At 34.0% G+C, this 27,926-nt stretch overlaps 3 protein-coding genes across 7 annotated transcripts; 1 reads left to right on the forward strand and 2 right to left on the reverse strand.

The window, feature by feature from the left end:
* Positions 1 to 3,876: 3,876 nt before the first annotated feature.
* LOC104904716 (peroxiredoxin-2B) lies at positions 3,877 to 6,388 on the forward strand. Its single transcript, XM_010693075.4, has 3 exons — positions 3,877 to 4,180; positions 5,716 to 5,795; positions 5,882 to 6,388. Exons 1-3 carry the CDS (start codon positions 4,026 to 4,028, stop codon positions 6,133 to 6,135), a joined length of 489 nt encoding a protein of 162 aa, XP_010691377.1. The 5' UTR covers positions 3,877 to 4,025; the 3' UTR covers positions 6,136 to 6,388.
* Positions 6,389 to 7,978: 1,590 nt separating this feature from the next.
* On the reverse strand, positions 7,979 to 18,471 carry LOC104904717 (probable CoA ligase CCL8). Of its 2 annotated transcripts, none has more exons than XM_057392056.1 (17): positions 18,263 to 18,471; positions 15,494 to 15,663; positions 14,814 to 15,026; positions 12,726 to 12,927; positions 12,552 to 12,640; positions 12,261 to 12,332; positions 12,120 to 12,170; positions 11,885 to 11,992; positions 11,441 to 11,539; positions 11,163 to 11,255; positions 10,978 to 11,055; positions 10,707 to 10,811; positions 9,949 to 10,039; positions 9,148 to 9,221; positions 8,731 to 8,910; positions 8,399 to 8,452; positions 7,979 to 8,286 (listed from the first exon to the last, which is right to left on the reverse strand). In XM_057392056.1, the coding sequence occupies exons 1-17, from the start codon at positions 18,396 to 18,398 to the stop codon at positions 8,242 to 8,244; spliced, it is 1,860 nt and encodes a 619-aa protein (XP_057248039.1). In that variant the 5' UTR covers positions 18,399 to 18,471; the 3' UTR covers positions 7,979 to 8,241. The 2 variants fall into 2 exon arrangements, with proteins under 2 accessions (XP_057248039.1, XP_057248040.1); XM_057392057.1 differs by having other exon boundaries at positions 12,729 to 12,927; positions 18,263 to 18,470.
* A 1,020-nt stretch (positions 18,472 to 19,491) lies between these two features.
* LOC104904718 (hypothetical protein) lies at positions 19,492 to 22,536 on the reverse strand. Of its 4 annotated transcripts, none has more exons than XM_010693078.4 (4): positions 22,379 to 22,536; positions 21,027 to 21,211; positions 20,207 to 20,338; positions 19,492 to 20,130 (listed from the first exon to the last, which is right to left on the reverse strand). In XM_010693078.4, exons 2-4 carry the CDS (start codon positions 21,168 to 21,170, stop codon positions 19,927 to 19,929), a joined length of 480 nt encoding a protein of 159 aa, XP_010691380.1. In that variant the 5' UTR covers positions 21,171 to 21,211; positions 22,379 to 22,536; the 3' UTR covers positions 19,492 to 19,926. The 4 variants fall into 4 exon arrangements, with proteins under 4 accessions (XP_010691380.1, XP_010691381.1, XP_019107637.1 ...); XM_010693079.3 differs by having other exon boundaries at positions 21,027 to 21,172; positions 22,379 to 22,533; XM_019252092.2 differs by having other exon boundaries at positions 21,027 to 21,197; positions 22,379 to 22,517.
* Between the last annotated feature and the right edge of the window lie 5,390 nt (positions 22,537 to 27,926).

Below are 27,926 nucleotides of genomic sequence, written 5' to 3' on the forward strand. Positions count from 1 at the left end.
TATGAATATACACATTGAGACGAATCCAACAAGACCCCACATGAATATGTTTTCTTGTATACATTAATGAGAATATTTGGTCAAAGATTTTAAAATTTGACTCCCAAAATAGAAATGGGAACTATATTTTGGGACGGAGGGAGTATTATTAGACTTGTTCTCGTATTATACATGGGTAAAAATTTACTACTTCCTTCATTTTTTTAAGATGTTATGTTTTGACTTTTAATATTATTTACACGTGTAATTTTGACAATTTTTTGTAATTTGTATTTTTAAAAAAATATAGTCAATCACAGAAAATAGTCATGTGAGATCTTGTTAGATTCGTCTCAATGTATATTATTTCATAATATCAAATTTTTATAATTTTTTTATTATTAATAATTAGAGATATAAAAGTTTAAAATAGTGAATTGACATTCGTGACCAAGGAAAACAAACAACTAAAAAAGACAAAAATAATATATAAAGAACCACGCACCGTTGAAAAATCTAAATTATGAAAGTTAATATTTCTATTTAATTTAGTAGTATCAGCTATACTTTCCATATTAGTTAGCCGAAGGTTATTGTTTACTCCTTCGTTCTAGAATATTTCTAAAATTTTACCTTTTTAATTATCCGAAAAAGCTTGAGCACTTCTATTATGAAAATGTTGCCATTAGGGATGACAATTGGGCGGGACGAGGCGGGAGCGGAGGATGGTCCCTCCATATCCGCGCCCGCATAAAATCCTCATCCTCATCCCCACCTCACTACTCATTGTCGAGAAAAATTTCAGACCTATCCTCACCCCATCTGGTTCATATAGAATAAAATTCACACCCGCCACACCATCCATTACGGGTACAGTTTTCATCTCATCCCTGCGCTAATTGGACGGGGATAGAGAAGGTCTCCTACTCGACTCGCTCCACTGCCATCCATAGCTGCCAGTTAGTATTTCTAAGATACTTTTTGCTATCTTTTGATCCACAACACTCTCAATTGTACTTTCTCTTTCCTTCAATAAAAGGTAACTCACTTACTATCAATATATCTAATATTCATGTTGAGTTTATAATTTACAATTTTTTAAATGAATCTAATATGGACTGAGTAGTTAATTTTGATTTTTTGTATTAGAAGTTAATTTTAATTCTTTAATAACTTATGTAGTATTATTCTTTTACAATTATATCAAACTAAGAGTAATTATAAAATAATCCAAACTACTACCAAGCTGATAAAGTTACATACTAATGTCTAACCTAATTTGTCAGAAGCTGACCTTGAAACCAAGAAGGATAGTGAGTTGAGTTACTTTTAAAGGCTTGAATTGTGAAACATGAAGCACACCATGCATTTAAGTTGTTGGAGGAGATTTGAGCTTATAAGCCACTTTAACAATAGATGTTACCACTCGCAAACGTCCATAAAAGTTAGGAGATGACTTGTAATTGCTTTTCAGCTTTTGTGATGGTATGTTTGCTACTAATGCTTCAACATTCTCTCGAAAGTTCATTACCACTTCTTCATTCCTCTTGGACCATCATCTCATGTGCTACAAATTACCAACCTTCCAAACAACTCCCTTGGTTTTTCAATAAACCAATTTTTTCGTGGCGTAGATCAATAAAAAGTATCATCTTTCTATCAGAATTACAAGTAAAATGCTATGACACAAAGTTAGGTCTACTTTAACTGTTAGGTATTCATCTTGAGAGGGCATTTCTGAAGAAGTGGAAAGATCCTAAAAGAGTAGGGTTACTCGGTGTGCATTTGTACGAGTTTAAACCGTTTTGGGAAAGGATACAAAAGTTTTGGTGCGCCCGCATGAGTTAAGACCGTGTAGCTGCACAAAAGGGCTGTAAAAGTACTTTTAAGAATTTAGAAAAATAACCTTAAACTTTTTTAAAAAAAGAGTTTTTTTTTTATATGCACCTAGTGCAAATTATAAGCCCTATATTACGTTATTGTTAACAAATCATATGTAATACATCTTAACTAACATTCAAGATTTTCCCTAAAATTATTCTATTAACTACTAATCTTTTAGTTTCCATATCAATTAATCTAATTTTAGAAAAAAATCTTCTATGTTAGTTAAGATTAGAGATGGCAATGGGTACGATCTGGACAGGGTCCTCTAGGATCCATGTCCAGATCCATTTTTTAGGCAAGGATCCATATCCTACCCGGATCCACTGGATAATAAGAATGAGGATCCAGATCCAGATCCGTATGGATCCTACGGATCCGGGTCCTAAACAGATCCAAAACGGATCCTTGCTTATTGTCTTTAAACTACCCTAATTTTCACAATAATTAAAGATTTCAAAGAATAAAGTCAACTAATATCAACCAAAAAATACATTTATTTTTTGAAAAATAACCATTGCAACTACTTACAACTATTCAATTATCAAATTGTAGATTAGTTATCAACCCAATTTTTGAACTTAACTATCTAGTGAATTTGCACAAAAATCACACATTAATTAGAACAAATTCGAAATTCAAGCGAAAATCCGTTTTACATGTAATAACTAATATTATCAAAATATAATATTAAATTATAATAATATTATAAAAACGGGTAAACGGATCTGGATCTGGGTAATTATTTAGGACCCGGTCCAAATCCGTTTTTTTCAAGGAGGATCCAAATCCTACCCGGATCCATAGGGTCCAAAATTTGAGGATCCAGATTCGTCAAAAATGGATCTGGATCCACGGATTCGGGTAGGGTCCATTACCCACTGCCATCTCTAGTTAAGATGCTTGATTATGACATGCTTAGGTAACGGCGTAATGGACTGCTCGCCTCCTCTCTCCTTCTTTTTCTCTCTTCTATCTCCTCTCTCACAAAACCCTAATTTTTAACCTAGGGGCTACCACCACATTTTTGGGCGGTGGTAAGCCCCTTTTCTCGATTTATTACTAGTTTTTTATGTTTATGTTTCCAATAAATCTCAGTCTCTCTCTAATGGAGAGTTTTTCTACCCATATATTGGGTTATGTCTACCCATATATTGGGTTTTATTTCTCTCCATGTGAGAGTTTAGAGAATTTGTTTTTGGGTTTTTGTGTGATTCAAGATGTTGATTTGTTGATCAAAATTTGTGCGGAGTTGCAACAGATGCCAAGACTTTGTTTACAATCACTTGAATTGAATCGGGTTCTACTTCAAAACTACAAAAGATCGATAGACCTCCTTGCAGAAGGCTGCATCAGACAGCGATGGGAAAGACAAAGGGTTTTCAGAAGTGTTAGATCTACTCAACGATCGTGGTTTTATCATATTATAATTGTATTTATTTCATTTTGATATGTATTTGTTTAGTTTTGACTTCTATTGTAGATGTCGTATGACTTTGAATAAATGAATTAATATTATTCTCAAAAAAAAAAAAGTTAAGATGCTTGATTTATGATTTGTTAGAAGGTAATGTAATATATGACTTTTTCTTTGCACTAGGTGCAAACTGTATAGGATAGAAAAACCCTTAAAAAATTGATAGAATATTTATGAGTAATTAAGGTAAAAATTTTAAAATTATTGTACAATATCCATTAAAAAAAATTAAATTCTCATTTATTTATTAAGAAAGATAATTGATCCGAAAACCAACCTTTACTAAGCTACTAGCTTGCATGACACATCAAGTCAAATATTGGGTACAAAGCTAAACAACCCAAAAATAAAATTCCCGACATACTATTTAAATAAGGATTCGAACTCGTAACAATATCCTAAAATTCGACGTGGTACCGAACTGGATTCCCATGTGAAAGGAAGAAACACATGTTCCATGGAGCCTTAAATAAAAACTAACAACCACCCCAAAGTAGGCAAAAATTAAGTACAAACAACCAAAAAATGTAATAAACCAAAAAAAAAAGTTACCCAAAGCTAAATTAAAGACCACATCATTTCCTTAAAACACTCTCACACTTTACCCAAAATTCATCACAATTCACAACCAAACCTTTCAACTTTATTCTCTCTTCTCTAATTACACATTTTCTCTCTCATCAAAATGGCACCTCTCGCAGTTGGAGACGTTATTCCCGACGGAAACTTGAAATATTTCGACGAAAACAATCAATCTCAAGATGTTTCCATCCATTCTCTTTCCGCCGGCAAGATCGTCGTTATTTTTGCCGTTCCCGGCGCTTTCACACCTACTTGCAGGTTTTTTTTAGATTTTAAAATTTGTGTCAGATGTTTTTTTTGTTTTGTTGTGTTTTGTTTTGTTTATATAAATCTCGTTGTTAAATTATATGTTCAGATCAGTTTAATTTAATTCTGCGACTTTTTTGTCGCAGTTTCAGTTAAGATCAATTCAGTCCGAAATATTACGACCTAATACCTCCTGCGTTCTTAAATAAACGAAACTTTTTTTTTTAAGAAGCGTTTTATTTATTTTTTATCAAAAAAATTTAAATGAGATCTTTTCGAGAATAATGTTTTTTAAATGTATAAAGATTGATTAATATTATTTGTTCGTGGAAATGAAGAGATATGTTTTACTTTTTTTTTTGTGTGGTTTGGGATCTAGATGAATACAGTATTGATTAAAATAGTAAAAACAATGTTTGATTGTATTGTTTAGTGATTAAATAATAATTAGAGACACTTAGCTGTAATAGTTGTCTGTTAGATGAAAAGGCCGATGAAACCTTGTTAGATTTCTCGCAATATGTATTTTTAGCTATGTCGCTCGGACTCTTCACTTCACCTCAAGTACCCGTGTCGAACATCAGTGGGACACCGAGACACTTTGTTTTGGGCTAAAAAATAGGAAAAATCTCCAAAAAAAATAGCCAAGCGGACACTTGGACACGTACAAGTGTCAGACATGGGTACTGGAGTCTGAGCAACATAGATTTTCAGAATATCAATTTTCGTTTATATTTTTTTTACTAATGCATGATTGGATATATTTATATCTATACAAATATATTAAAAGGCGTGTGAAAACAAGAAAGTTCATGTAAATGTACATCAAAAAAAATTAGAAATTGTATCATATAGGTTTGATCCCGTGACCTCAAGTTCATATACTAAAGTTTTAACCACTAGACCAAGTTGTATTTAGTGTTATCATTTTAAAATATAATATTAATAAATAAAATTTTTTCTTACCCGGGCCTAATAACTCGTTTATGGTCAAAATGTGTATGAGAAACCGTTAGAAAAGCAATTATAAAGAACAAAAGGGAACGGAGGGAGTTATACATGTGACTCTTTGTCATCTTGGCGAGCTAACTTATTAGTGCTTGTTTGATTGAATACAGGAAGTACTTAATTTTCGCTTTGAATTTGTTTTTCCATGTATTAAGAAGTTCATGGTTGAGCGAGGGAAGAGGACCTAACTAAGCGATTTCCTCCATTTTGTACATTTTCTCCAACCAAACAACGTTGAATACTTTTATCTCTTCTGGAACTACTTGCCTTGTTTTGTTATGTCAATCAAATAAGCACTTTGGTTTCATGGTAAACAAATTATGAATTAGTGTCATCCAAGGTTTGTTTGTTTTTTGCACATAATTATGTGGAGTAAAATATTATTAAAGATAATTGTGATTTATGTAGAGAATTATCATTCTTGTCCTGGTTGAAATCTCACTCTGAGTAAATGATTTCTATTTCTGTTTGAATTGTGATTTTGATCCTTATTGTATTCTGAAGTAGACTAATTTCGCGTAAAAATTTGTTTATGGCAGTCAGAAGCATGTACCTGGATTCATTGAAAAGGCTGAGGAATTGAAATCTAAGGGAGTTGCTGAAATTCTCTGTATTAGCGGTAATGAATTATTGTATTTATCTTCCTATAGACTTATTCACATATGATACGTGTTTAATTCATTTCTTTCTGCTGTTTGATTGCAGTGAATGACCAGTTTGTGATGAAAGAATGGGCTAAGACATATCCGGACAACAAGCATATCAAGTTTCTTGCTGATGGTAGTGGAGCTTACACTCGTGCTCTAGGCCTTGAGCTCGACCTTTCAGACAAAGGGCTTGGAATTCGGTCTCGTAGGTATGCTCTCCTTGTCGATGATCTCAAAGTGAAGGTTGCCAATATTGAATCAGGTGGGGAATTTTCTGTCTCAAGTGCTGATGAAATCCTCAAAGCCTTGTGAATGTCCAAATCGCATCGTCTACACCCACTTTTGTTTGAAGCTGTCCCTAGACTTTGAGTATGGTATCAGCGTGCTTTTTCGTAGCAAAATAATGTTGTGTATGTTTCTGAGCTTTGTTTTATCTCATAATCGATCGTTTTGGTTGATTCGGACTTGGTAAAAGCATATCATTGTAGGCGAAATGGCTCATATGTACACAAGAAACACTTAATTATCATTAGTATCAATCCTAAATCATTTCATGTTTGTTATATATGGTGGAAGCCTGGAAGGTGCTGAAGCAAAGTAATTGCACTTGGGTCCAATCATATGATCTTCTTGACAACATGTGATATCATAATTACTTGATGGCATGAGTATGGAGCTCAATGTCTGTTTTCATTTCCCTCCCCCCAATCCCTAGTTATGATTTGTGAGGAATGGAAGTTCATGCACAAGAATAAATCTAAGGTTGGTGATTTTTGTACAACAATAAATCTAGGGTTGCCAAATTGATCACTCCGTTTGTTCTGTAGGAATGTCAATTGCCTTATGTTGACATCATACGGCCATGTGGTAGTTGGTAATGAATGGTTTTTTTTAATCCATATGAGCTACGAAGGCGGTACAAAGTACAAAGAAGGGGAGGGGGATTCAAACCTGTGACCTATCATTCATAGCACCTCAATCTTAACCATTAGGCCAAGACATCCTTGGTTAGTTGGTAATGAATGGTAGTAATAACATCAAATATATAAAGGAACATTTGATGATTTATAATGAAAGCTTATAACCAAGAAGAGATATTTGATGATGGACAAACATTATCATGGACAATGTGACAAGACACATTACAAATTTTCTAATAATTTCATTAGTATAATGGATTATGTTATATCAAAGGGGTCAATTTAGGAACTTCATAGGTGGTATTATTACGCATGTAGACAGTTTGATTCCATCATAGACTACGAGAGCCAATTTTTTTTTTTTGACAAGACCCAAAAAAATCTTTACTGCTAGATATGGTGGAACATTTATAACACATATGCACTCATGGTTCACATATTAAGTATGTACAAGATTTTGAGGAGTAATGATTGTTCTCTTCTATGTTTCCAAATAGTTATATGATGTAATTCTATTGTCTCCTTTACAAAGGGTCAAATATAACTGTTAAAATCATTTGATCATATAAATAAATTCACTCCTTTATTCTCCAAATCCTCCATTGCTCTAACAAAACAAGAGCTCAATGTGAATGCACTAGGTAGTAGGTACCACCATAGGCAAACACCCTCGCAAAGATCAAACTTATTCAAAGATCCCAAGATGGGGCTTGGTCCCAGGTGTAGTGGTATCGCGACGTAAATCAACTACCGCTTAGGACAACTTTACTGTATCTGTGTTGTGTGGTGAAGAACACCCCTAATATTCTTGATATTGTCATGGTTGAAGTAGTGGAATGTACTCTTCAAATCATCTAGACTTTAGGTGGATCATGATTATTTCATAGATGATTGCAATTCTAAACGTGCTGACTAGCTAGCTGAATTCCACCACTAATTCTGTAAACATGATTGTTTGTATTTTTATACATAGATGTTTTTAGGCTATAATAGTCATCCTTTAATTTGAGTAGGGAAAGTGAGGGGATTGTTTAGAGTAATGTTTTATACAGTTTACAACAGTTTTGAGAATTATTGGTCTTTTGTTATACTGAAAGCAAGTCCAAGAGCATTGCAGATGAATAAAAAACCTCGATTTATCGCACACGACACATAATTTATTCATTTTTTTTCGGTAAACTAGGGAATAATCATAGCTTAAATAGTGTCGAATACAACAATATTACAATCCGAGATGAAAGAGCTTATTAAATAAGCTGAAACCATATTATATAGTAAGCAGATGAATGGATTATTCTATGAAATTTCTGAGGTCATGATACAAATATGATTCTGATAAAGCTAATGGTCCAACATGATTTTTTTAAGGTCATTTGATATAACATGGTATTCTATTTTGTGCTAAAGAATGTGAGCTTTTCTTCTTTATAACTTGAACCTACTGAGAATGCTTCCAGAACTGCTAGTGCTAGCTATCACCGGGATCTAAGTGAAGTTATTATCCTTCAGCAACTAATACTTTCTTCAATTCTTTCTTGTTCACCTGAAATCAAGCCAGATATTAGAGGAAACTCTTAGCACTTGTGAAGAGTTCGAAAGACGGGAGGTCAGGAAGAATCATCAAACTAGAATGAAACTTAAATTTTATCATTTACCTTTCCCATAGCATTACGAGGCAGACTTTCCCAAAGATGTAATTGAGTCGGTAGCTTCAAATACAAGCGAAAATTATAAAGGCAAGTTTCAGTAAAATTTCTTGGCTTCAATAACTAACAAAACTCGAGCAAAGCAAAATTATTCCGAAAAAGCCTATATAAACTGAAGATGATGTAACCAGGTAATGAAGTTGTAAGTCATATCAGTGGGTTTCATCCTGATAGCAGCAGGGCGGGGGGACGGAGACATGGAGTGAAGAAATTGGGCTGGGAGAGGACAGCTCAAAGATTACATGTACCATAACAAAAACGACGACACAAAGTCTCAATACCTTGTAAGGAGCAAGCTTGTCCTTTGCCCATGAGCATATTTCTTCCAGGGTTAAAGCAGGCTTCAACTCTAACTCCTGTTTCCTCTTATTTTCCTCAGGTGGCACAATTATTGCACATACGACTTCTCCATAGGTTTTATCTGGCAGGCCTAATACACAGCACTCTGAAACGGCAGGATGCTGAAAAACAAGAGCCAATCAAGGGATCAATTTCATTTGTTTCTATTGAACATACGCCGTTGTCCTTTTCTTTTCAGTTTCAGAGTCGCACAAGAAGCATAATTTGAGCCACCAACAATCCAAATTGAATAGAAGTGAACCACAAGGAGATAAAATCCAATATCTGAAACATTTATGCATCTAAAAACACTTTGGTTTCTTCCTTGCTGTAAGGCTACATATACATGAAAAACTTACCGTTAAAAGAGCTGCTTCAATTTCTAATGCAGACAATTTGTAGCCACCAACCTTCATGATGTCAGCACTTGTCCCTAAATATTACCAAAATATTGTAATTATTCAAAAAGGAAGCTAAAACAGTAGAAAAGATGACAATACAGCAAACTGTTTTCAATGTAAATTTGGTTAAGCTAGAATCAGATTCCATGTCTAGTTAAAGTTTATGTCAAAAGATGACAATGCAGCAAACTGTTATCTTATGACTATCAGGGACACTAGCAACGATAAACAGCATGAAATATGAATGACAAAACGGTAAGGAAGTCTCAACACTCAATAGTGGTCACAGAAAAGATCAAACAACATGCAAAGATGACGGATCTTCAATCCTTTAGAATTTCCTGAAAAGATCAGAAAGGAAAAACAAGGGAGCAACCAACAAGGGATTGACCTCTAGAATTTCAAATCAATATAAGGAGCTGCATTGCCAGTAACTTACGAGCAGCAAGGCATTCACATCCTGATTATTAAATTTTAATGCATAACCATGACAGTCACAGAACAACAGAGCTCAAGTACTTCTTACATTCTGCACAGTAATTTGATAGAATTATCAAGCAGCAAAACGTATTCTTAACCAAGTATCAAGTTGTAAGGCACACAACAAAATATCAATTTGCAAGGCACTCAAATTTCTTCATGGGAGCATTTGGTGTATGAAAACCTGACATATGTCCGCATAATGCTAGACTCATACTATGCATTGCTTTGGTTCGGTGAGCGCATATGAAAGTAGGTTATCAGATTCAAGTTACTTACTTCCTAAAATTATGTAATATCCATCCTCGTCCACTGTGACAGCATCACCCGTCTTGAAGAACCCATCATCAGTGAATGATTGTTTTGTTACCTAGATGAAGAATAGATCAAAATGAACTAAGCAAAAACATCAATAGATTTCAACTCCATTCTTATTAGTACCTAACATTAAAGGAAATTGAAGCATCCCAAAAGACTGTCTTCTGCAGTATCATTTTGTATAACTATAGACCCTATTGAATTTCTATTGTCATCCCTCAGTTTAGGCATATGTTTTTCTCTCCATCCACAGAACCATGAGAACGTCTTAACACCTTGAAAACTCTATTGCCTACTGGAGTTGAGCTTTAATGCCTCGTTATTGAGACAGTTGATCTTTGAAAAATCAAATGAAGTATTGAGCTCAAGGAGGAAGTGCAGCTGGTCTAAATTCTAGAAATTCAGAAAAATTACAACAAAGGCAGGGAGTAGACTCTAAAACAAAATAATTTTGGGGGTTTCATCTTTGACAGATCGATTAAACAAGAGTCCAGGCTCCACCTGCACAGCTAATAGCTCTACCTTGCTTGTACCAAGTAACTATTCTATTAGCTAAACTGGAAGTTAAATCAAGATTGAAAAATAAACAAGCATTTCCAAAAATATAAGTTCTAGTATTTGTTAGTACTTACTACTTAGTATCATCATGTCACTAGGCCTTACAAGGCAAACAAGCAAAAAAGATGCGTATATAACTTCGGATTACAGCCAAGACTTACCTCAGGTAATTTCCAGTACTCCCTAAACAATGAAGGGCTTCTTACACACAGCTCACCAGCGCCTGTTGTATCATTTCCGCTGCCATCTTCTACAAGAATCTTGACCTGTCAATTTCTAAATGCTTAAGAAACCAATAGGTACATGTTAAGAAAAGTTCCTCACATCTCCTGGTGAGATTTATAATAGTTAACACATAATACAGTTAAACAGGTAGGGATATGGTTCTAACAGATCTTCGAAGAATTTAATGACAGAAAGAATCCTGCTGACCTCTACACGAGGAAATGGTTTGCCAACAGTGCCTCCTTTTCTCATGCCTCGCAAGGGATTAGAAATTGCCATGACAAACTACATGTTGAATCATGATAATCACCATTAATAAGCGGAATAATTCACTAGGAACGCTTCCTCAGCCAGGGTCCCAGGACGGTGATACATATGGGGGAGAAACTGACCTCAGTCATGCCATAGCGTTCCAGAAGGCGATGCCCTGTAATTGTTTCCCACTGCAGCATAACAGGATAAGGGAGGGCAGAGGAGCCACTCATCTGGTAGATAAATGAAAAACATTATTGTTTATGAAATAAGCTTTTTCGTTCATATAATAAGCGGATAATGCAGTCATAAGATCAGAATCTAGAGAATGCAACGTGACAACATTGAAGACAGAGGACAAGATCATGAATACTAGTCCATATAGCTAAAAGCATGATGCAGGGAATAATCCAATTACCATGAGTCGCAACTTGCTTGCAGCTGAGGCTGATACAACCTGTACATCAGAGTCCATTGCTTCAAAACCTTGTATTAATCTAGTATACATTGTCGGAACCTACACAATAGATATTTGACAAAACGACATAAGTTTCAAAGGATACTCAGAAGTAGTATATACAAGGAGCTTCAATCACTCTGTCAAAAATGCACAAAAAATAAACTCTCCTGCAACACTAGCCTAGCAAATGATAATCTGATAGTGATTCTCATGCAATACAGATCAACCAACAATGGACGGAAATTACACTAGTATATAGCCTTTGGAAGAACCACACCTTCATATTATTTCAATCTTCATGATATGATGTATAGACAAAAAATAATGCCATGGTTCGGTTACCAAGATATGATATTATCAGATTGATCACAACACGAACAAAAATCAGAAAACGAGTCTTACACCAGTGAACACAGTCACAGCATCATCAGCTTTTATCCCATCCTTTGGGTATGATTCACGCCATCTCTGCCAGATGCCGCTGACACTAAATTTTGCCATAAACTCAACCTTCAATGTGATAAACGATATATTAAAACTGGAAAGGTCATATCTGGCCTGAATATTTATTAGACATGCCCTCCAACAAGATAAAAGATGTCTCATCAAATTGAGATATAACTGTGATACTACTTACTGTTGCGCCTGCATACATGGGAGCTAATAGAGCATTGAAAAGACCATGGACATGTAAGGCAATCGTTAAGGATATGGCCATGAATCAAGATTTAGAAAAATAGAAAAAAGTTGAGTCTTATAAAAGGTATATTTGATGGATATGGTGCAAAGGTAGACAGTGTAGAATATGATCCAAAGAAGAGTACTCCCAAGCTTCTGTCAACATTTGGACCTGAAAACAAAAGGAGCTGATTAATAGAAAATGCCTTGTAGAAATTTACAGGTTGTAGAGTAATAGACAACAATTCACAGTAGAGATTTATAATTATAAATAACGACTCAATATGCATCACCTCATATTATATATTAAACAAGTCCAAGATATGGCATTTAGAGAATGACATTGCCTTAGGCCCATAGATTAGAACTGAGAGGGCATATAGATGGCTACCTGTGCCAACACGCTTCGATGCGTGTGAACGACACCTTTTGGCTTACCAGTTGTTCCACTAGTGTAGATAACTAATGCTGCATTGTCCCCTAGAAAAGAGATTGCCAATACAAAGTTAATTACCATACTCCAGGCATAGGAACACATTGCCACGATATCAGACAAGAAACATACCACCTTCTATCTTAGTTGGGATTTCAAATTCCTTCAAACTTGTGTTTTCATTTGGGTATTCACTTTCAGAATGACCATTGGGATTAGTTTCTGATGTCATACTTGGAATTGAAGGAATAAGAGAAAATTGAGCAGCACTCTTGGAAGCAACAGTTTCCATAAGCTCTTGGTGATCTTCAGTGCTCAATACTATGGAGACATCCTGATCCAGAATGTTAACATCAACAGAGATGTAGCAATTACAAGGGATGATGCTAACACAAAAACTGAAGAAAACAACTAGTTAGATGAGCCTTTCCATCATCAGATTAACAGCTTAAGAACATATATATCTCTGACATCTTCAAACTTAGAATAATTCTAGGGCCAACATAGCTGCAAGTTTGAGATAGATTACTAAATTCTGTTAACTCCTAGAAGCTACAATTTTGTGATCTGAACATGCACCTTTTTCAGCTATGTTTGGTTCAACTCAGTTTAGTTACTTTATAAAAGTTCTGACAAGTTAGTATAAATTTAAACAAGTTGAGGATAATTTGTCAAAATAAACCTTTTATATACCACTTTTTGCGAGAAACAACCTTGCATATTTTTATGGCAATTTAGACCTTAAATTTTTATTTTTTGCAAGATACGACCTTACCTTATTTTCGTCATTGACCCACCAATTTCCGGGTTTTTATATACCACTTTTTCTATCAATGCCGCATGTGCGTCGGGTGTTTCCTTTTCCCACCCTTCCCCCCCATTTTCCCCTCAAAAGAATTGAAAACCTAACACACGTGTAGAGCACATAGGGGATTCAAGTGGGTAAACACTGGAAACCGGTGGGTTAACATCGGAAAATAGGGTAAGATTTATTCTCACAAAAAATTAAAATTTGAAGGTGTTAAGTTGCATGAAAAATTATAAAATTTTGTTACTCGCAAAAAGTGGAATATAAAAGGTCGGACAAATACCCTATGTTCCAATGTCATTTTCCCATTATGTTCATGGAAAACGTTCTCTCTGTTTTTTCCTCCACAGTTGGAACCCACTTTTTCTCTCTACTTCACCCATCTAAAAAGCATGTAAAATAGCAATGGAGTAAAACAACTGGGACGGGATGAGTATCATTTATATATTGAAAGGCATATCTTATTAGGGTAACACTATTGCTCATTAATTCTTATTGTGTAGGAGTATTTCAGTATCATTTTCATATAACGTTGTTGTTATATTTTATATTAAGATATTTGTTACTGATAGTAAGTGTACAAACTAATGATGATGATGAAGATGGTGATGATAACAACAATCCCAAAAGAACTTTCTTTTTGGAGGGGAATCCTAAAAGAATCCTTAAAAAATTTAAAGAAAACTTCTACAAATTTTCTTTTTCTAAAAAAAACTTAAAATATTCATTTAGAATCAGCAAGTCTAGAAAAGCTCAGCTATATCGAACAAGATAGAGCTTCCAGTGAAATAACAGCCTAATATGCATCTAATCTCACCAGCAAACAAGTGAAATCCCGAAAAAAAAAAAATGGAACTATAAAGCCTGTGGTAGAAATTATACGCAAATTGGATTGAATATTCACTGCACAGGGAGCAAATACACCTATAATATATTGCAACAGAGAAGTTCACTGATATCCGTTCTTTAATGAAGAAAGATGAAGCCAGGATGGAGAGGACATATGATCCTTTAGACTCTACTAAAGAAGAATCCACTAACTAGATATTCATTTGTTTTAATCAGAGATAGACATAGGTGGACTGGTGGTTAGCATTCACCAATACTTTAGACTAGCCAAAGTTTCAAAGACCAACATCGAAGATAGCAATTAGTCCTTGACTTTTTGCATGAAAAGCAGAAACCTTATAGGAGATGTTCAACATTAAAGCCATGACAAATAAGGTATGATGGCATTTCAGTATATAGAATATTTCTAAGAACCAGCCCCTGAAGCGCAACAGGTTTGTCTAAGTCCTGCTTCATACTGGGAATCTAATTGAAGTATGCTGCACATTATGGCAACATAAAATGTAATTCCTACAAACGAAACCACATTTCTGGTAAGTAGAGGAACACATTAAAGGGCTTACGGAATCATTCATGACATGCAGCAGCTCAGCCTCTGGGTAGCTGAGTGCAAGTGGAACAGCTACTCCTCCACTCAACCATGTCCCAAGTACACTCGCAACAAACTCAGCTGAAGGCTTGGCTATAATTCCGACTCGAGTTCCATCAAGAGATCCACCGTCTTTATGGCCATCAACAGAAACCAAAGAATGCTCAAGCTGTCTTCCTTCAGAAATCTGAATGAGAATAATCACCACAAAAACAAAGAAAAGAAACCCCAGAATGAGCAACCTCTTCAAAACAATAACAGTCAACAAACATTTTGAGTTCATGAGACCGGTACAATGGAGACGGCACCCACACACCCCTTCTTCACCACCAACATACAGCTATGGACATACACAGTGCACGCGACCCATGTGCATTATTCTTTATAATCAATCTTTTATATGGAGAAGAACAGTAAAATGGGTTGACCAAAATGTAGGAGTTATGCCCTCAAAGAGTTGCATCTTGAAAGAATGGGATAAGTAAGCACCAGATCATGACAAATAATTATTGTCTTCTGCACTGGCGTCAAGATTTTGTTTGTGCACATAAATAATTTCAACAAATTGGACCTTTTGTGCTTCGACTCATCTCAGTTTCACAAAAATGTTATCTTTTTAGAGCCTTATAATTCATCAAAGCATGTCCAGCTTACACTTTGGGAGTCACTAGTACGCAAAAGGCTGGATATCTTTTCTGCAGACGAGATGAGTTGCCTGTAGCTGTAACTTTTTCTATCAGCTCTTACAGCGACACTGTTACTGGCAGCAGAACCCTGTTTCGCAATGGCTTTGACCACCTCCATAAATGAGCTTGAGCTCGAAGCTGTGAAATAATACAATACAATGAATCAAATCAATTGGAGAGACAGATTGTCCAAAATATATAAATTTTAAAGATCACTTTATAAGATAAGTTTTTCCACTTTTTTGTTTTTCTTTCTTTCTTATTTCTTTAAAGAGGAGAGGAATACAGTAGAGCAATCTCCAAAACTAGGAGACAGAATCATGTCCAAAATCAGAATGGTAGGAATCAGTTCCATTCACTTTCAAGAGCTATAAGAGGATGCCAACAAATTGTGCAAGAAGAGTGTGTCTAGATGCAAAAGTTTGATACTGAAATGCTGGATCATATGAAATACTAGAAGGTTGCAGAGTCAAGATACATTAGAATCAATGTGCTATATCGGTAATATTCCCTTCTATAGAAAGGCAGATTCAATCATATTATTTCCTAAGGAATTGCAGAAGAAATCTCTTCATTGGCATTAACATTATCAGCTGTTACTAATTATAACAACTCATGATGCAAGTCTTCTATTATTATTTCAGCTCTTTTGGTGCAAAGATTACCTTTTCGACTTCTATGGTATATTTCGTATTGTTAAAAAAAAGGTAATCAGTGATGCGATCTTATGTGTGATGACATCTTATGTGAGAAGAGATTCTATGTGATTACAATTTACATGCAATGTCCTATTTCATTACAACTCGTCCGCACATTCCTGCACCCAGCGGCACTAAACACTGAAATCAAACTTGCGAAACTGATGTTCACTGAGTTGTGAAGAACTACTGCATATCACCTGATACACAGCCAATACAGCACACACAAGGTCGATACAGAACCTTGAAAGGACTTAACAGTCGTCACGATCGACAAAAAATCATGTTGCACAGTCAGCAACTCTTTCCACCAAACTGCAATAGAATATGCTTCCATAATGCATGATGATTCACCCAATCGTGACTACAACCTCGATCTATATCCCTACTTACACGTTTAGGTTAATAACAGTTGTGACCATCAATTAAGGAAGATAAATGTTCTTTGGTACCACAATGCAATACCATGGACATTCACATGGGAATTTATGTCAGTCAAACGACAACGACGTCTTAGAACTACATAGGCTTAATCCAGTCTATTACAACTTACAAGAATAGCATACTCAAGTAGCCTATGACTTCTGCAGAAACAATTCAACCCTATTACTAATAAATCTGCTACAGACACACTTGATAGTATCCTTGATACAATTTGTTAAGGAGAACTTAGTTAAGTTTTGGTGCCCTTGCTAAACAGCATACAAAAACTAATGCACAAATGTCAATTTACACACCTTGCACCCTGCTAAGGTCCTGGGAAACCTTTGATGCCTTTTTAGTATATCACCAAGCTGTTAATGGAAGTTAAAGCTAACTAAACCACTTGCTCATGGTTCCAGAAACTAGTGCACAAATGTCAAGAAAAAACAAAAAAAAACTTCCTCTTGTATGCATCCTTTAGCAAGTGATGTAAATAGTTTCATCTACTTTCGACTTCTTCAAGATCTACTCAGACCCAATTTCTTTACAACCTTTACCAATTCCCAGTATCACTTCTCATAATGAACTTAGTTATTCCTACATTCATTGCATCCTCTAAGAACGCAACATCTAGAGATTTCATAGACTCTCATAGGTTGGCCAATAGGCCTCTATAGTCTCTATTATACCGATAAGGGACATGAGTATGACTAATTCCCTTGTCTCTTTAGTCTTTAACTATGAAGACACAAAAAGACCCAATTTTTTTAGCTTATTTAGCTCTTTGCATCATCTAACGGCAATTTGTTTAGGCCTTTGGATTGGATCAGAGCAAACCGATTTCGTTGAATATTGCATTGATCAACTAAAGAAATTTCGAATTAGCCTTAGGCTTTGATATGCATTGCATAAGACATGACTTCCACTTCCAATCCATTACTGTTTCTATCATGTCTTCTAACATGTTCCATGCATATTACTTCCTCATTAACACCCCTTTCATAATAAAATCTTAAGATCATATACATAGTTTAAAATTTTGATTTGTCCACTAGTTCATGACCACTACAATTGTTTTCTACAACCCGGAAATTAAGTAAAGATTCCATTCACTACGATAAAATTCTTTGCCCGGTGTACCAAAATCCTATCTTCCTGACTCAAAACATAATTTCCTTAAAATTGAATAATTTATGCAAACCCAACTAAAGACAATGGCATTTAACAAAATAATTCCACATTTAACTTTAAAAATATAAACTAGTGGAAAATTCCCGAACAATTATGTGTATAATCTCAGGATTAGCTTAGTAATTGAGCAACTTACAACCCAAATGCCAAAAAGAGATAAACTTGGACGCAATAAATTTCAACCTCGGCTAATATGTAAAAATACTTGCACAATCACCTCATATTCTAACATATAAACACATCAAAATTAATCAACCTCTTCCAAAATCATCCTACCAAAATCGTTCAAGAAAGCAACTCTCCATAATTCCCACAAATACCCACATCAAATAAATGATCATTCATCCCTTACTAAGACAAAAATACGAATCAAGCAATTCGTCGAACATGTTATCTGCACAAAACAGAGAAAAAAAGAAGCTTACTTGAGTAAAATTGAGAGTGAGATAGCCAATACGAAGAGCTGGTTCGAGGAGAGAGAAAGAAAAAACATGGGGATTTCAGACGAACACGAGAATTTAAGGGAGAAAATTGAATGAGAAGTTTATTAAATGTTGTCATCTACTAATTGTAATAGTAGGCAGTAGCTTTATCTCACCACCCCAAAAACAGTGAATAGTCAATGCCTCAATGACAATATTAATGTCGTCACCTCCTTTGGTAGTTGGTCGTTTTTTTTTTGTTTCCCACGCAATTTTACTAAGCTTGCAATTATAGTTGGATCATTGATGGCTAACAATCGAAGTTTTGGGGGTTAGAATTGTTGGAGTATTTGGTGAGTAATTGAGTATGTTGCTTAATCGTTTTTCGGATTTGGTTACATTAGTTGATTGGATAGAATCCGATGTTTTTTGAGCTTTTAATAAAGATGGGAGTTTCAGCTTTTAATATAACGATTAGATTTACGTTTTGAGGGAAAGATAGTAGAGGGGATTCGGGTTTTTTTTTCGAATAGTGGGGTATTGTATGCTAGAGAAGGAAATGAATGAAATGGAACTTGAGAGTATATTTGTTGTTAATTGCAACAGGTTCGATTAATGGATATATTTGTTGTTATATGAAAATACTCGATAAAATTGATTGATAGCTAATATATGTTTGCTTACTCAAACTAGTAAGGTCACTAGTAAGATGACCTGTAAGAACTTGAGTAAATTTTTATTGCCATTTTTTCGTAAATTTTTGGATAAATATGAATTAAATCAAATATGAACATTGTTTATCATTTATAATTTCTCATTATTGAATAACATTCTTAATACTCCCTACTTTTTTGGTAAATCACTTATTATGTTATTATGTACCCCCTACTTTTTTTTGTTCTTTCCAAATTCTTCTTGGAAGAAAGCATCTTCCACTCACATCTTGTTGATTCAATTCTCATCAAGAAGGGATTACGGGGCTTGGGATAGGATGTACTTAGGTGCCCAATGAGAGCGCATTAATATAATATATCTTACCAAATAAAATTATAAAACGAGTAAGAGTTAGGACGTGAACAGACTATAAAAAAAATACACAAGATAAGTGTGACTCATTATGAGAGTGAGGTTTCTCTTTAGTAGAGATTGGTAGGATCGAATCGATGGGATCCGACAATTCCGTAAAATAGAGATAATTATGCTAGAATATGATCATAAACTCATGTTAAAAATTTACACAAATTAATAACGACTTATTTCATTAACAAATGGTGATAGTTTTTCAATACTATAAGATTATAGTAACATACAATCAAAATCTAATAGGAGAAATATAATATGTGAAATTACTTCATGATTTTTTACGATAGAATCGAATTGTAGAATCGTATTAAGATCCTACCATGTGATTTTTTGAGGTTGTGTAGGATCGGGATCGGTGAGGTCCTTCCGGATCATAGAATCGTAGGATCGTAAAATCCGGATCGGGATTTTAACAACAATTCATACCATCATAAAATCTTCACGAAAGTCACATTCCACACCAAGCAACATTGCAAGTTATAAAAGAACTCAGTAGCTCCTTGATTTAGTTGCAATGGAAACTTCTCCCTTCCCCAAAGCACAAGGATCTTTCCATATGCATCAATGGATCAAACAACAGCACCTTATTCACGTCGAAGTCTACTCCACCAGTAAGAGGGTGTTGCTTGTTGTGAAGGAGGTGGTGTAAGGAGTTCAAGCATCGTTTCTTTCTCTTTCGGTGTCAGTGGAACCCCTCTAACAAGGTTTAGAGCCATGATGTGGACATTTGTCTTCTGCCGGTGCTTCTTATAAGCCCAACCTGCAGCAGCCACACCTGCCACAAGAAGCTATTTTCGATCTCCAATGTTAGTATAGATACAGAGAGATTAAAAAACAAGTACAATCATGGGATTCGATACTAACTGGAGATAGCCAGAGAGCAGCAGTTTGCATATCAAACTTTGGAGCATAAAGCACCGTCTCCCCAAATTCATCCTCCAGCTTCTTGAAGATCTCTTTGTCGCTTTTTCCTGATCGAATTTCATCACGAATCAGCTGTACCAAATTAAAGCATCAGTGAAATTCACAATTTACAAGCCGTCACCCTTTCCTTAATCCATAATCTTCTCAACTATGTTAGTTTTTACTTGATCACCACAGATAACTCCTTATTAGGGTTTAACTGAACCACATACGAATAAAAAACTAGTTAGGATGTAGGCATGTAGCCATACACTCAGTCAGATTTCATAATACAGCCAGGAAAAAGAAGGAAGCCTTAGATATATAGTGCTACTCTAGAAAAAGTTGCATACTAACATCAGTCCTTGTAGTTGTATAGGAAATACCTTATTATCCTCCAAGGAGGGAAAGAAATCCTCCTAGTAGCTTTAGCACAACAGGTTTGTTTGTTTGATAAATAGGCTTTTGCACTAGAGATTTAGTTGCGAATGTTGTTTTACACAAACACCCAACTCAGCTAACTGTCCAAAGGTTCTTCTATACCTTCAAACAGTTTAACAACTATCAACTTATTATACTAAACAGTAAACACCTTAAAAGATCAACTAATGCAAACAGCTGGGCCGTGGGGGTAAATATATTGGATAAGGCTAAGACTAGCTATTGCATAGCAGCTAGCAACTATTTGGAAAAGAAGTATGGCAATTGGCAATATCAGCTTAAAGATTTCTTTGTTACAACATATATAATGTTTGTTTAGATGTGAGAAGATAGGATCAACCTTTCTAAGGAGTACGGCAATATCAGCTTGAGAATCTTCAATGGACTGACTTCCACATTCAGTGCATCTGACATTATGACTAATGTTTCTTGCCCTAGCATCAACAATTTGCTGCTTCTGGACTGCATCCTCCTCATTCGCCATTGCTGAATGTTATTGTACACATACAACCTAAATAACTTAGACTGAAGACAAAATGAGAAAGCAGAAGGCATCAGCAAAACTACATAAGCAGCACATTAAGAATGTGTGATAGTTTTCCACACATATATCCATTAATAATTTTCTGGTGCAGAGTCACCTGTCCACTAATATAAAACATCCATTGTAAGACCCCTGATTTTACTATTACGAGATCTTATAGACATATTACAAACTCCCATTATAAAAAAAATATTTTATCTGCAGAAGCTTAAACTTGAACCACAGATAATTCCACCACTCTTGACATCAACGTCAAGTCCTAACTCCTAAGGCTAGCAAAACCCAAATACAATCCAACTAATACTAAAACGATCTATATATCACAATTGTTACTAAAGATCAATATAATATGCTCTACCTCTTAAAATCTAATAAAAAAGCCTTCGTAATTACCATGCTTCGTAACTAGACTCATCTGCTCACCATATACAGCAATCGACAATCGTAGCTGTTCTATTACTACAATTTAATTGATTTTTGCAGGCCTGTCTTGGTTTATATATACACAAACATACATAACATAAACCCTACACACTCCAGCAAAGCTGAGTAACAACACCAATTGAAACATACATTACATAAACTCTACACACTCCAGCAAAGCTCAGTAACAACACCAATTGAAACATACATTACATAAACCCTACACACTCCAGCAAAACTGAGTAACAACACCAATTGAAACATACATTACATAAACCCTACACACTCCAGCAAAGCTGAGTAACACCACCAATTGAAACATAGAAAGAATAAAAAGTGAAACATGATTCAAGCACACGAAACACTTGAAAAATTGATCTGATGAAATTAAACAAGAACAAGTGAACACAAATATGCGCATCTACAAATTGTGACATAATTTTTCTTATCATTTAGTTACATGAAACAAATAAACATGAATTAACAAGTTATAACAGAAATTCATTCGAATCATAAGTTTATAACATGTAAATTATCCATCCCTAAAAACATGAAATAACATATATGAGATAAAGAAAAAATAAGTTGAATTCATGAAACAAACAATAACAAGCGCATAAAACCAATCGCATGGATAATAACATGAAGTAGATCTTAAAAATCGCAATTCCACACCAAAATCCGCAACAAACCAAGTAGATTCATCTCAGGAACAAAACAAGAACCTGCAATTCGAGCTTCTGCAATTCGAGCTTTGGAATTTGCGTATGAGTGACGAATTTGCGTATGAGAGGTTCTACAGGTTCTAAAGGAATTTGCTTATGACTTGGGCCCGTCACCGTGACTCGTGAGGGTGTTGTAATTGCTACTTTTGTTATTTTTTTTTGCTGTAATATTTCGTTTTTCTGCCTATTCAACTCTTACTCGATTCTCTTTAGTTGCTGCTTCGCAAAAGTGTTGAAATTTGGTTTTGAAAATATTTTTAGTTAATAACCGGTTTTCTAAACATTTTTTCATTTTGGATTGTCCAACTTATAAATGCAACTATGTCGAAATTTTATTAAGAAAATATTATTTTCATTATTGAAGTGTTTCTTTAAAGAAGTGGAGAATCAAAGTAATGTCACTTTATAACATATTGAATGTCCCCTTGTAGTTTTCCCAAGTGGAAAGTACGGCGATAACGCGTCGACTAAGCTAGGTCTTTCACTGCTAATCTTGATTAATTTAGTTAATAACAATGTTTAGAAGTCGGGGTGTTACAAAAAGAGTAAATAGCTACAGGCTAGTGTGGACAGACTGGACACGTCTATTGCACTTTGATTTACTCTATGTTAGACAACCAATTAAGCAAGTTTAAGGGGTTAAAAGGTAAAAAATGACTATTAATAAACACATTTATTGCAACATAATACTCATAGGAAATTCAATTCATAAATTATACTCCTTCCGTCCGTAAAAAAAGAGTGTCCTTTTTTTTGGGAACAAATATTAAGAAGAAATCATGTATAGTATCGTAGTTGAGCAATATGAAATTTGAATATCAGTTGGTCTTGTAAGATACCACCTACTTTTAATTTAAAATTAGGCAACGGCCTAATCCCACTAGTAAGAAGAAAATAGACCAAACTTTGTGAATATACAGTGACTAGTATAATCTATTGGTGACCAATTTAAACTATTTAGTGATCAATTTAATTTATTTAGTTTTCACATTCTTTAATCTATTTATAAGTGACTAGTTTAATCTATTTAGTAACTAGTTTAATTCATTCGGTAAAGATTTATTTATAAATTTATTCATAATAGTTTGAGATTCAAAGGGAAGAAAATAAAGGAGAAGAGAATGGACGATTAAGTTGGCGTGAAATGTATAGTGATAGTGTTAGGTTAGAGTGAGATGAACGGGCTTGTAAAAAAATATACGCTTGAGTTTGTCTACTTTTATATTAAAATTAGACCACCTATTCTAATAATTTGTGTTTGGATATTTGACACGAAACGTACCTAAGTTTACATACATTCGACTCTGTTTTTTAAATTGTGGAATATCAAATCCCTTAAACTATGAAACCTCTCTTTGGTCATAATAGCCTATAAAAATATATCTTAAAATTTTCAATATTTGCCATTCGTCATAATTTTTTTTTATGCAATACAATTACTAAACACGGCCATTGTCCTAGGCTATGTTTAGTTCACCTGAAATTTTCTAATCTGAACTTATCTGATTTGTTCTGATCTGATCTGAACAGATTTGATCTGAAATGACCTGATCTGATCTAATTACAAAATCTTATCTTTTAGATTTTTCTCAATATATAAGAAAAAATATAGTTATGTGGGGTGTTGTTTGATTCGTCTCAATGAGTACTTTATTAATATTCAATTATTATAATTTTTACTAATATATAATGAAAGATATTTAATAGTATAATGATTTTTAAATATAAGTATGATCAGATCTGAACTTATTTTTTCTGATCTGATCTGATTACATCTGAAATAAGCAAAAATAAGATGAACTCAACATAACCTTAGCTTCTTAGGTGTTTAATGTTTGGGTGTTGTTAGGTCTAACATACAATGGTAATTAAAATTTTGAAGATGCATAATTATGACCAATGGTATTGCATCAAAAAGAAATTATCACCTATTATAAATAATTTTAAGATATATTTTTATTGGCTATTAAACAAAGAGATTAATCAAAGAGAGGTTTCATAGTTCAAGGGATTTGACATTCCACAATTTATAAGACATAGTCAAATGTATATAAACCTAGATACGTTTCGTGTCAAATATCCAAACACAATTTATTAGAATAAATAGTCTCATTTTAATATAAAAGTAGATAAATTCAAACCTATATTTTTTTATAAGTCCATTCATCTCACTTTAACCTAACATTATCACTATACATTTCATGCCAACTTAATCGTCCTTTCTCTTTTCCTTTCTTTGTTTCCTTTTGAATCTCAAACTATAATGAATAATTTTATAAATAAATCCGACAATCTTACCAAATAAATTAAACTAGTTATTAAAGAGATTAAACGAGTTACTAAATAGATTAAAAAATGTGAAAACCAAATAATAGATTAAATTAATCACCAATAGATTAAACTAATCACTATATTCACAAAAATTTATCTGTTTTCTTCTTACTAGTGGGCTTGAACCGTTGCCTAATTTTAAATTAAAAATAAACGATTTCTTACAAGACCAATTGTACACAAAATTATCATAATCAACCATTATCGTATTGACATATTAGTATATTTTAACATAATATAGTATGTTTTTGATATGATATAGTATATGTTTGTTCTGAACAATTATTTTAAAATTTTAGAACAAGAAAATCTTAGCAAAAGAGAGAAAATTGCGAATTTTGAAAAATATGAGTAACTTATTTGTAAAAAAAACACGTGCCAGTACCTAAAACTAATCCACAATATTTTTAATATCTCCACGCAACACAAATTACATCATCATTATTGATAGTATTACTCTTTTTTAATCCCATTATGAAAATAATATTTTTTTGAGATTATGTATTCTTTCAATAATATCTAAACAATAATAGATATCAATATTATTATTATTACTCTTTTCCAGTAAAATTTATTTCAACATATATCAATTTATCAAAAATAACTAGTTATTAGGCCCGGACTATGCCCTGGGTAAGAAAAAATTTATTTATTATATTGTACTTTGATATGATAACACTAAATACAACTTGGTCTAGTGGTTAAAACTTTAGTACATGAACTTGAGATCACGAGATCAAAACCTATACTATGCAATTTCTACTTTTTTTCATTGTACATGGATTACATAAACTAAAACTCCCTAGGGAGAGCACCACGTGGCACCGTTCCTGATTTACGCACGCCTTTTAATATATTAGTATAGATTTCAGTCTCGAGCAAAAAAATTAAATTCAATTCATGACTCATGAGTGTAACAAAATTAGTTTCAATCCAACAATTTTAGCTCTGCGTTCATCAAAATTCCAAGACCAACAACGAATTTCAGTAACCCAACCCAATATGTTAAACACAATGCAAAATCAAACCAAAGTGATGCAATCAAATTGATACGAGACCAAACACTCAAATCAAACACGAAACCAAACACGAACACAAATACACAAATTTAATTAATCGATTTGCTACCTCTACGGCTCTACCTACCATCTTCTTTTGAATATCATATGGAGAAATTATCACATTTCGTGTCTAAAGTGAACTATGAACCTGACTTCAAATTACAAATGAAAAGAGCTATATCATAGTCATGCATAAGATATGGCTGATAGATGGCTCTACTTAACCTACACATCTAAAATGGTGTGCTTGTTGAGTCATCCCATAACATTTTCCCGTAACATCCCCTGAACCATCATCATATTCTTTACAATCCACCAATTCATGATGATGATGCTTAACATCGACTGATTGTAAACCATGATCATCATGTGATTTTGGTTGAACCATCTTAGTATCAGCAACATCACCTCCTCTTTTATGCTGTCTATCCAACTTTTGATCATCTTGTGCTTGTGAATTAAGCTTAGCTTGTGATGAACTCATCTTTTTTTAACTATAATTTAATTTGCTGTAGTACTACGGTAAAGTGTAGTAGATGAGATGCATACTATATAGTATATATTGTGAGATATGTTCATTGCACGTAATTTGTAACGAGTGAACATGTGTGTGGGAGGTGTCAATCTAACATGAGCTAGAAGATCAATCTGTATAGTTTAACTGTCGAGTATGCATGGGACTCCCAACCTACGACACGTTGCTTATATTTTTTCGTAGGATATAGTTTGAGATGGGAAATATTGATTTGTTGATTTAATGTTTTAATGTATTTCCTCGGTTTTTTTTTTTAGATATGGAAATATTGATTTGTTTTTTTAGGCTAGGTTCAGTTTACCTTATTTTTGCATATTTCAGATCAGATCAGTTCAGATCATGCTTATATTTAAAAATCATTATTACTTTCATTACATATTAGTAAAAATTATAATAATTGAATATTAATAAAGTACTCATTGAGACGAATCAAACAAGACCCCACATGACTATATTTTTTCTTATATATTGAGAAAAATCTAAAAGATGATCTTGTAATCAGATCAGATCAGTTCAGATTAGATCATATCAGATCAGAAAAAATAAGTTCAGATCAGATCAGATAAGTTCAAATCAGAAATTTCAGATGAACTAAACGTAGCCTTAATGTTTTAATGTATTTCCCCCGTTTTTTTAGATGTTACACTTTTATTTTAGGAAGTTTTATATTAGATGCTATACTTTTATTTTGGGTAATAATTTCTCTTTATCTCTCTCCTATCACAGGTTCACATGAGACCCTTTTATTTTTCATTATCTTTATCTCTCTCCTTTCCAAAAATAACCTAAAAGTTCGTGATTTGAATAGTCAACATTTTTTTAAAAAAAGGAGGAAGTACAAGATTACTTAAGGGTTTTCTTTCCCCCAAAGTTATTGAAAATCCTATTGGTGCATCAACAAGGTTATTGCTATGATTTGATTGTTTCTCATAGATTTATTTTTATATTACCGTCTTTTAAACTTTTTTTTTGGTAAGAAGTGCTGAAGTGGGCCGGACCTTCCGCTCAGGTCTTAATGGGCCAGACACTTGAGAGTAAAGGAGAAGGGAAGGGAAATTCCTACTCTCAAAGTGCCTCTAGTGAGGATTGAACCCCCAACCTCAAGGTTGGAAGGGTGCTCTCCTTACCACTAAACCAAGTACTACTTGGTACCGTCTTTTAAATACTTGTGTGACAATATAAACTATCAATACCCTCATCAAGACATCATGAGTTATTCTTGTAAAGATTTGTCCCATCATGCATTGATTGTAACACCATTGGATTTCAACTAATGCTTACAATGACCCTATTAATACTGTAGTTATCCTGTTTGAAAGCATCATGTCTTTAAGTCTTCAACTAACAATATGATGCTCATAAATAAGAATTTGTCTCATTATTATCACACCAAAGTTTCCAATCGACACTAAGCTAGCATAATTTTTTTACATCGAGAAACGTGCATTAATTAAACAACGTCTTACATTCTATTGCTAATACAACCAAACTAAAAACAAAAGTAAACCTAAATGAGCTTTTATGAGCTCTTACAATGCCCTAAAAACCAGAAACAAGTAAAATCGATAAAGAGTCACATATTAAGGTGTGTGTTGCTGGTCGATGATTGTGTTGGTCAAGT

Source organism: Beta vulgaris, chromosome 9 (assembly GCF_026745355.1).
Source record: "Beta vulgaris subsp. vulgaris cultivar EL10 chromosome 9, EL10.2, whole genome shotgun sequence".
In the NCBI taxonomy this organism is placed as follows: domain Eukaryota; kingdom Viridiplantae; phylum Streptophyta; class Magnoliopsida; order Caryophyllales; family Amaranthaceae; genus Beta; species Beta vulgaris.

Coding starts and splice junctions, on each gene's coding strand:
- LOC104904716 (XM_010693075.4), top strand. CDS start 4,026: ATGGCACCTCTCGCAGTTGGAGACGTTATTCCCGACGGAAACTTGAAA. Junction 4,181..5,715: donor GCTTTCACACCTACTTGCAG/GTTTTTTTTAGA, acceptor TGTTTATGGCAG/TCAGAAGCATGTACCTGGAT. Junction 5,796..5,881: donor TGAAATTCTCTGTATTAGCG/GTAATGAATTAT, acceptor GTTTGATTGCAG/TGAATGACCAGTTTGTGATG.
- LOC104904717 (XM_057392056.1), bottom strand. CDS start 18,398: ATGACAACATTTAATAAACTTCTCATTCAATTTTCTCCCTTAAATTCT. Junction 12,171..12,260: donor ACTGTCTACCTTTGCACCAT/ATCCATCAAATA, acceptor ATTGCCTTACAT/GTCCATGGTCTTTTCAATGC. Junction 10,812..10,977: donor AACCATTTCCTCGTGTAGAG/GTCAGCAGGATT, acceptor AGAAATTGACAG/GTCAAGATTCTTGTAGAAGA.
- LOC104904718 (XM_010693078.4), bottom strand. CDS start 21,170: ATGGCGAATGAGGAGGATGCAGTCCAGAAGCAGCAAATTGTTGATGCT. Junction 20,339..21,026: donor TTGCCGTACTCCTTAGAAAG/GTTGATCCTATC, acceptor AATTTGGTACAG/CTGATTCGTGATGAAATTCG. Junction 20,131..20,206: donor CTGCTCTCTGGCTATCTCCA/GTTAGTATCGAA, acceptor GATCGAAAATAG/CTTCTTGTGGCAGGTGTGGC.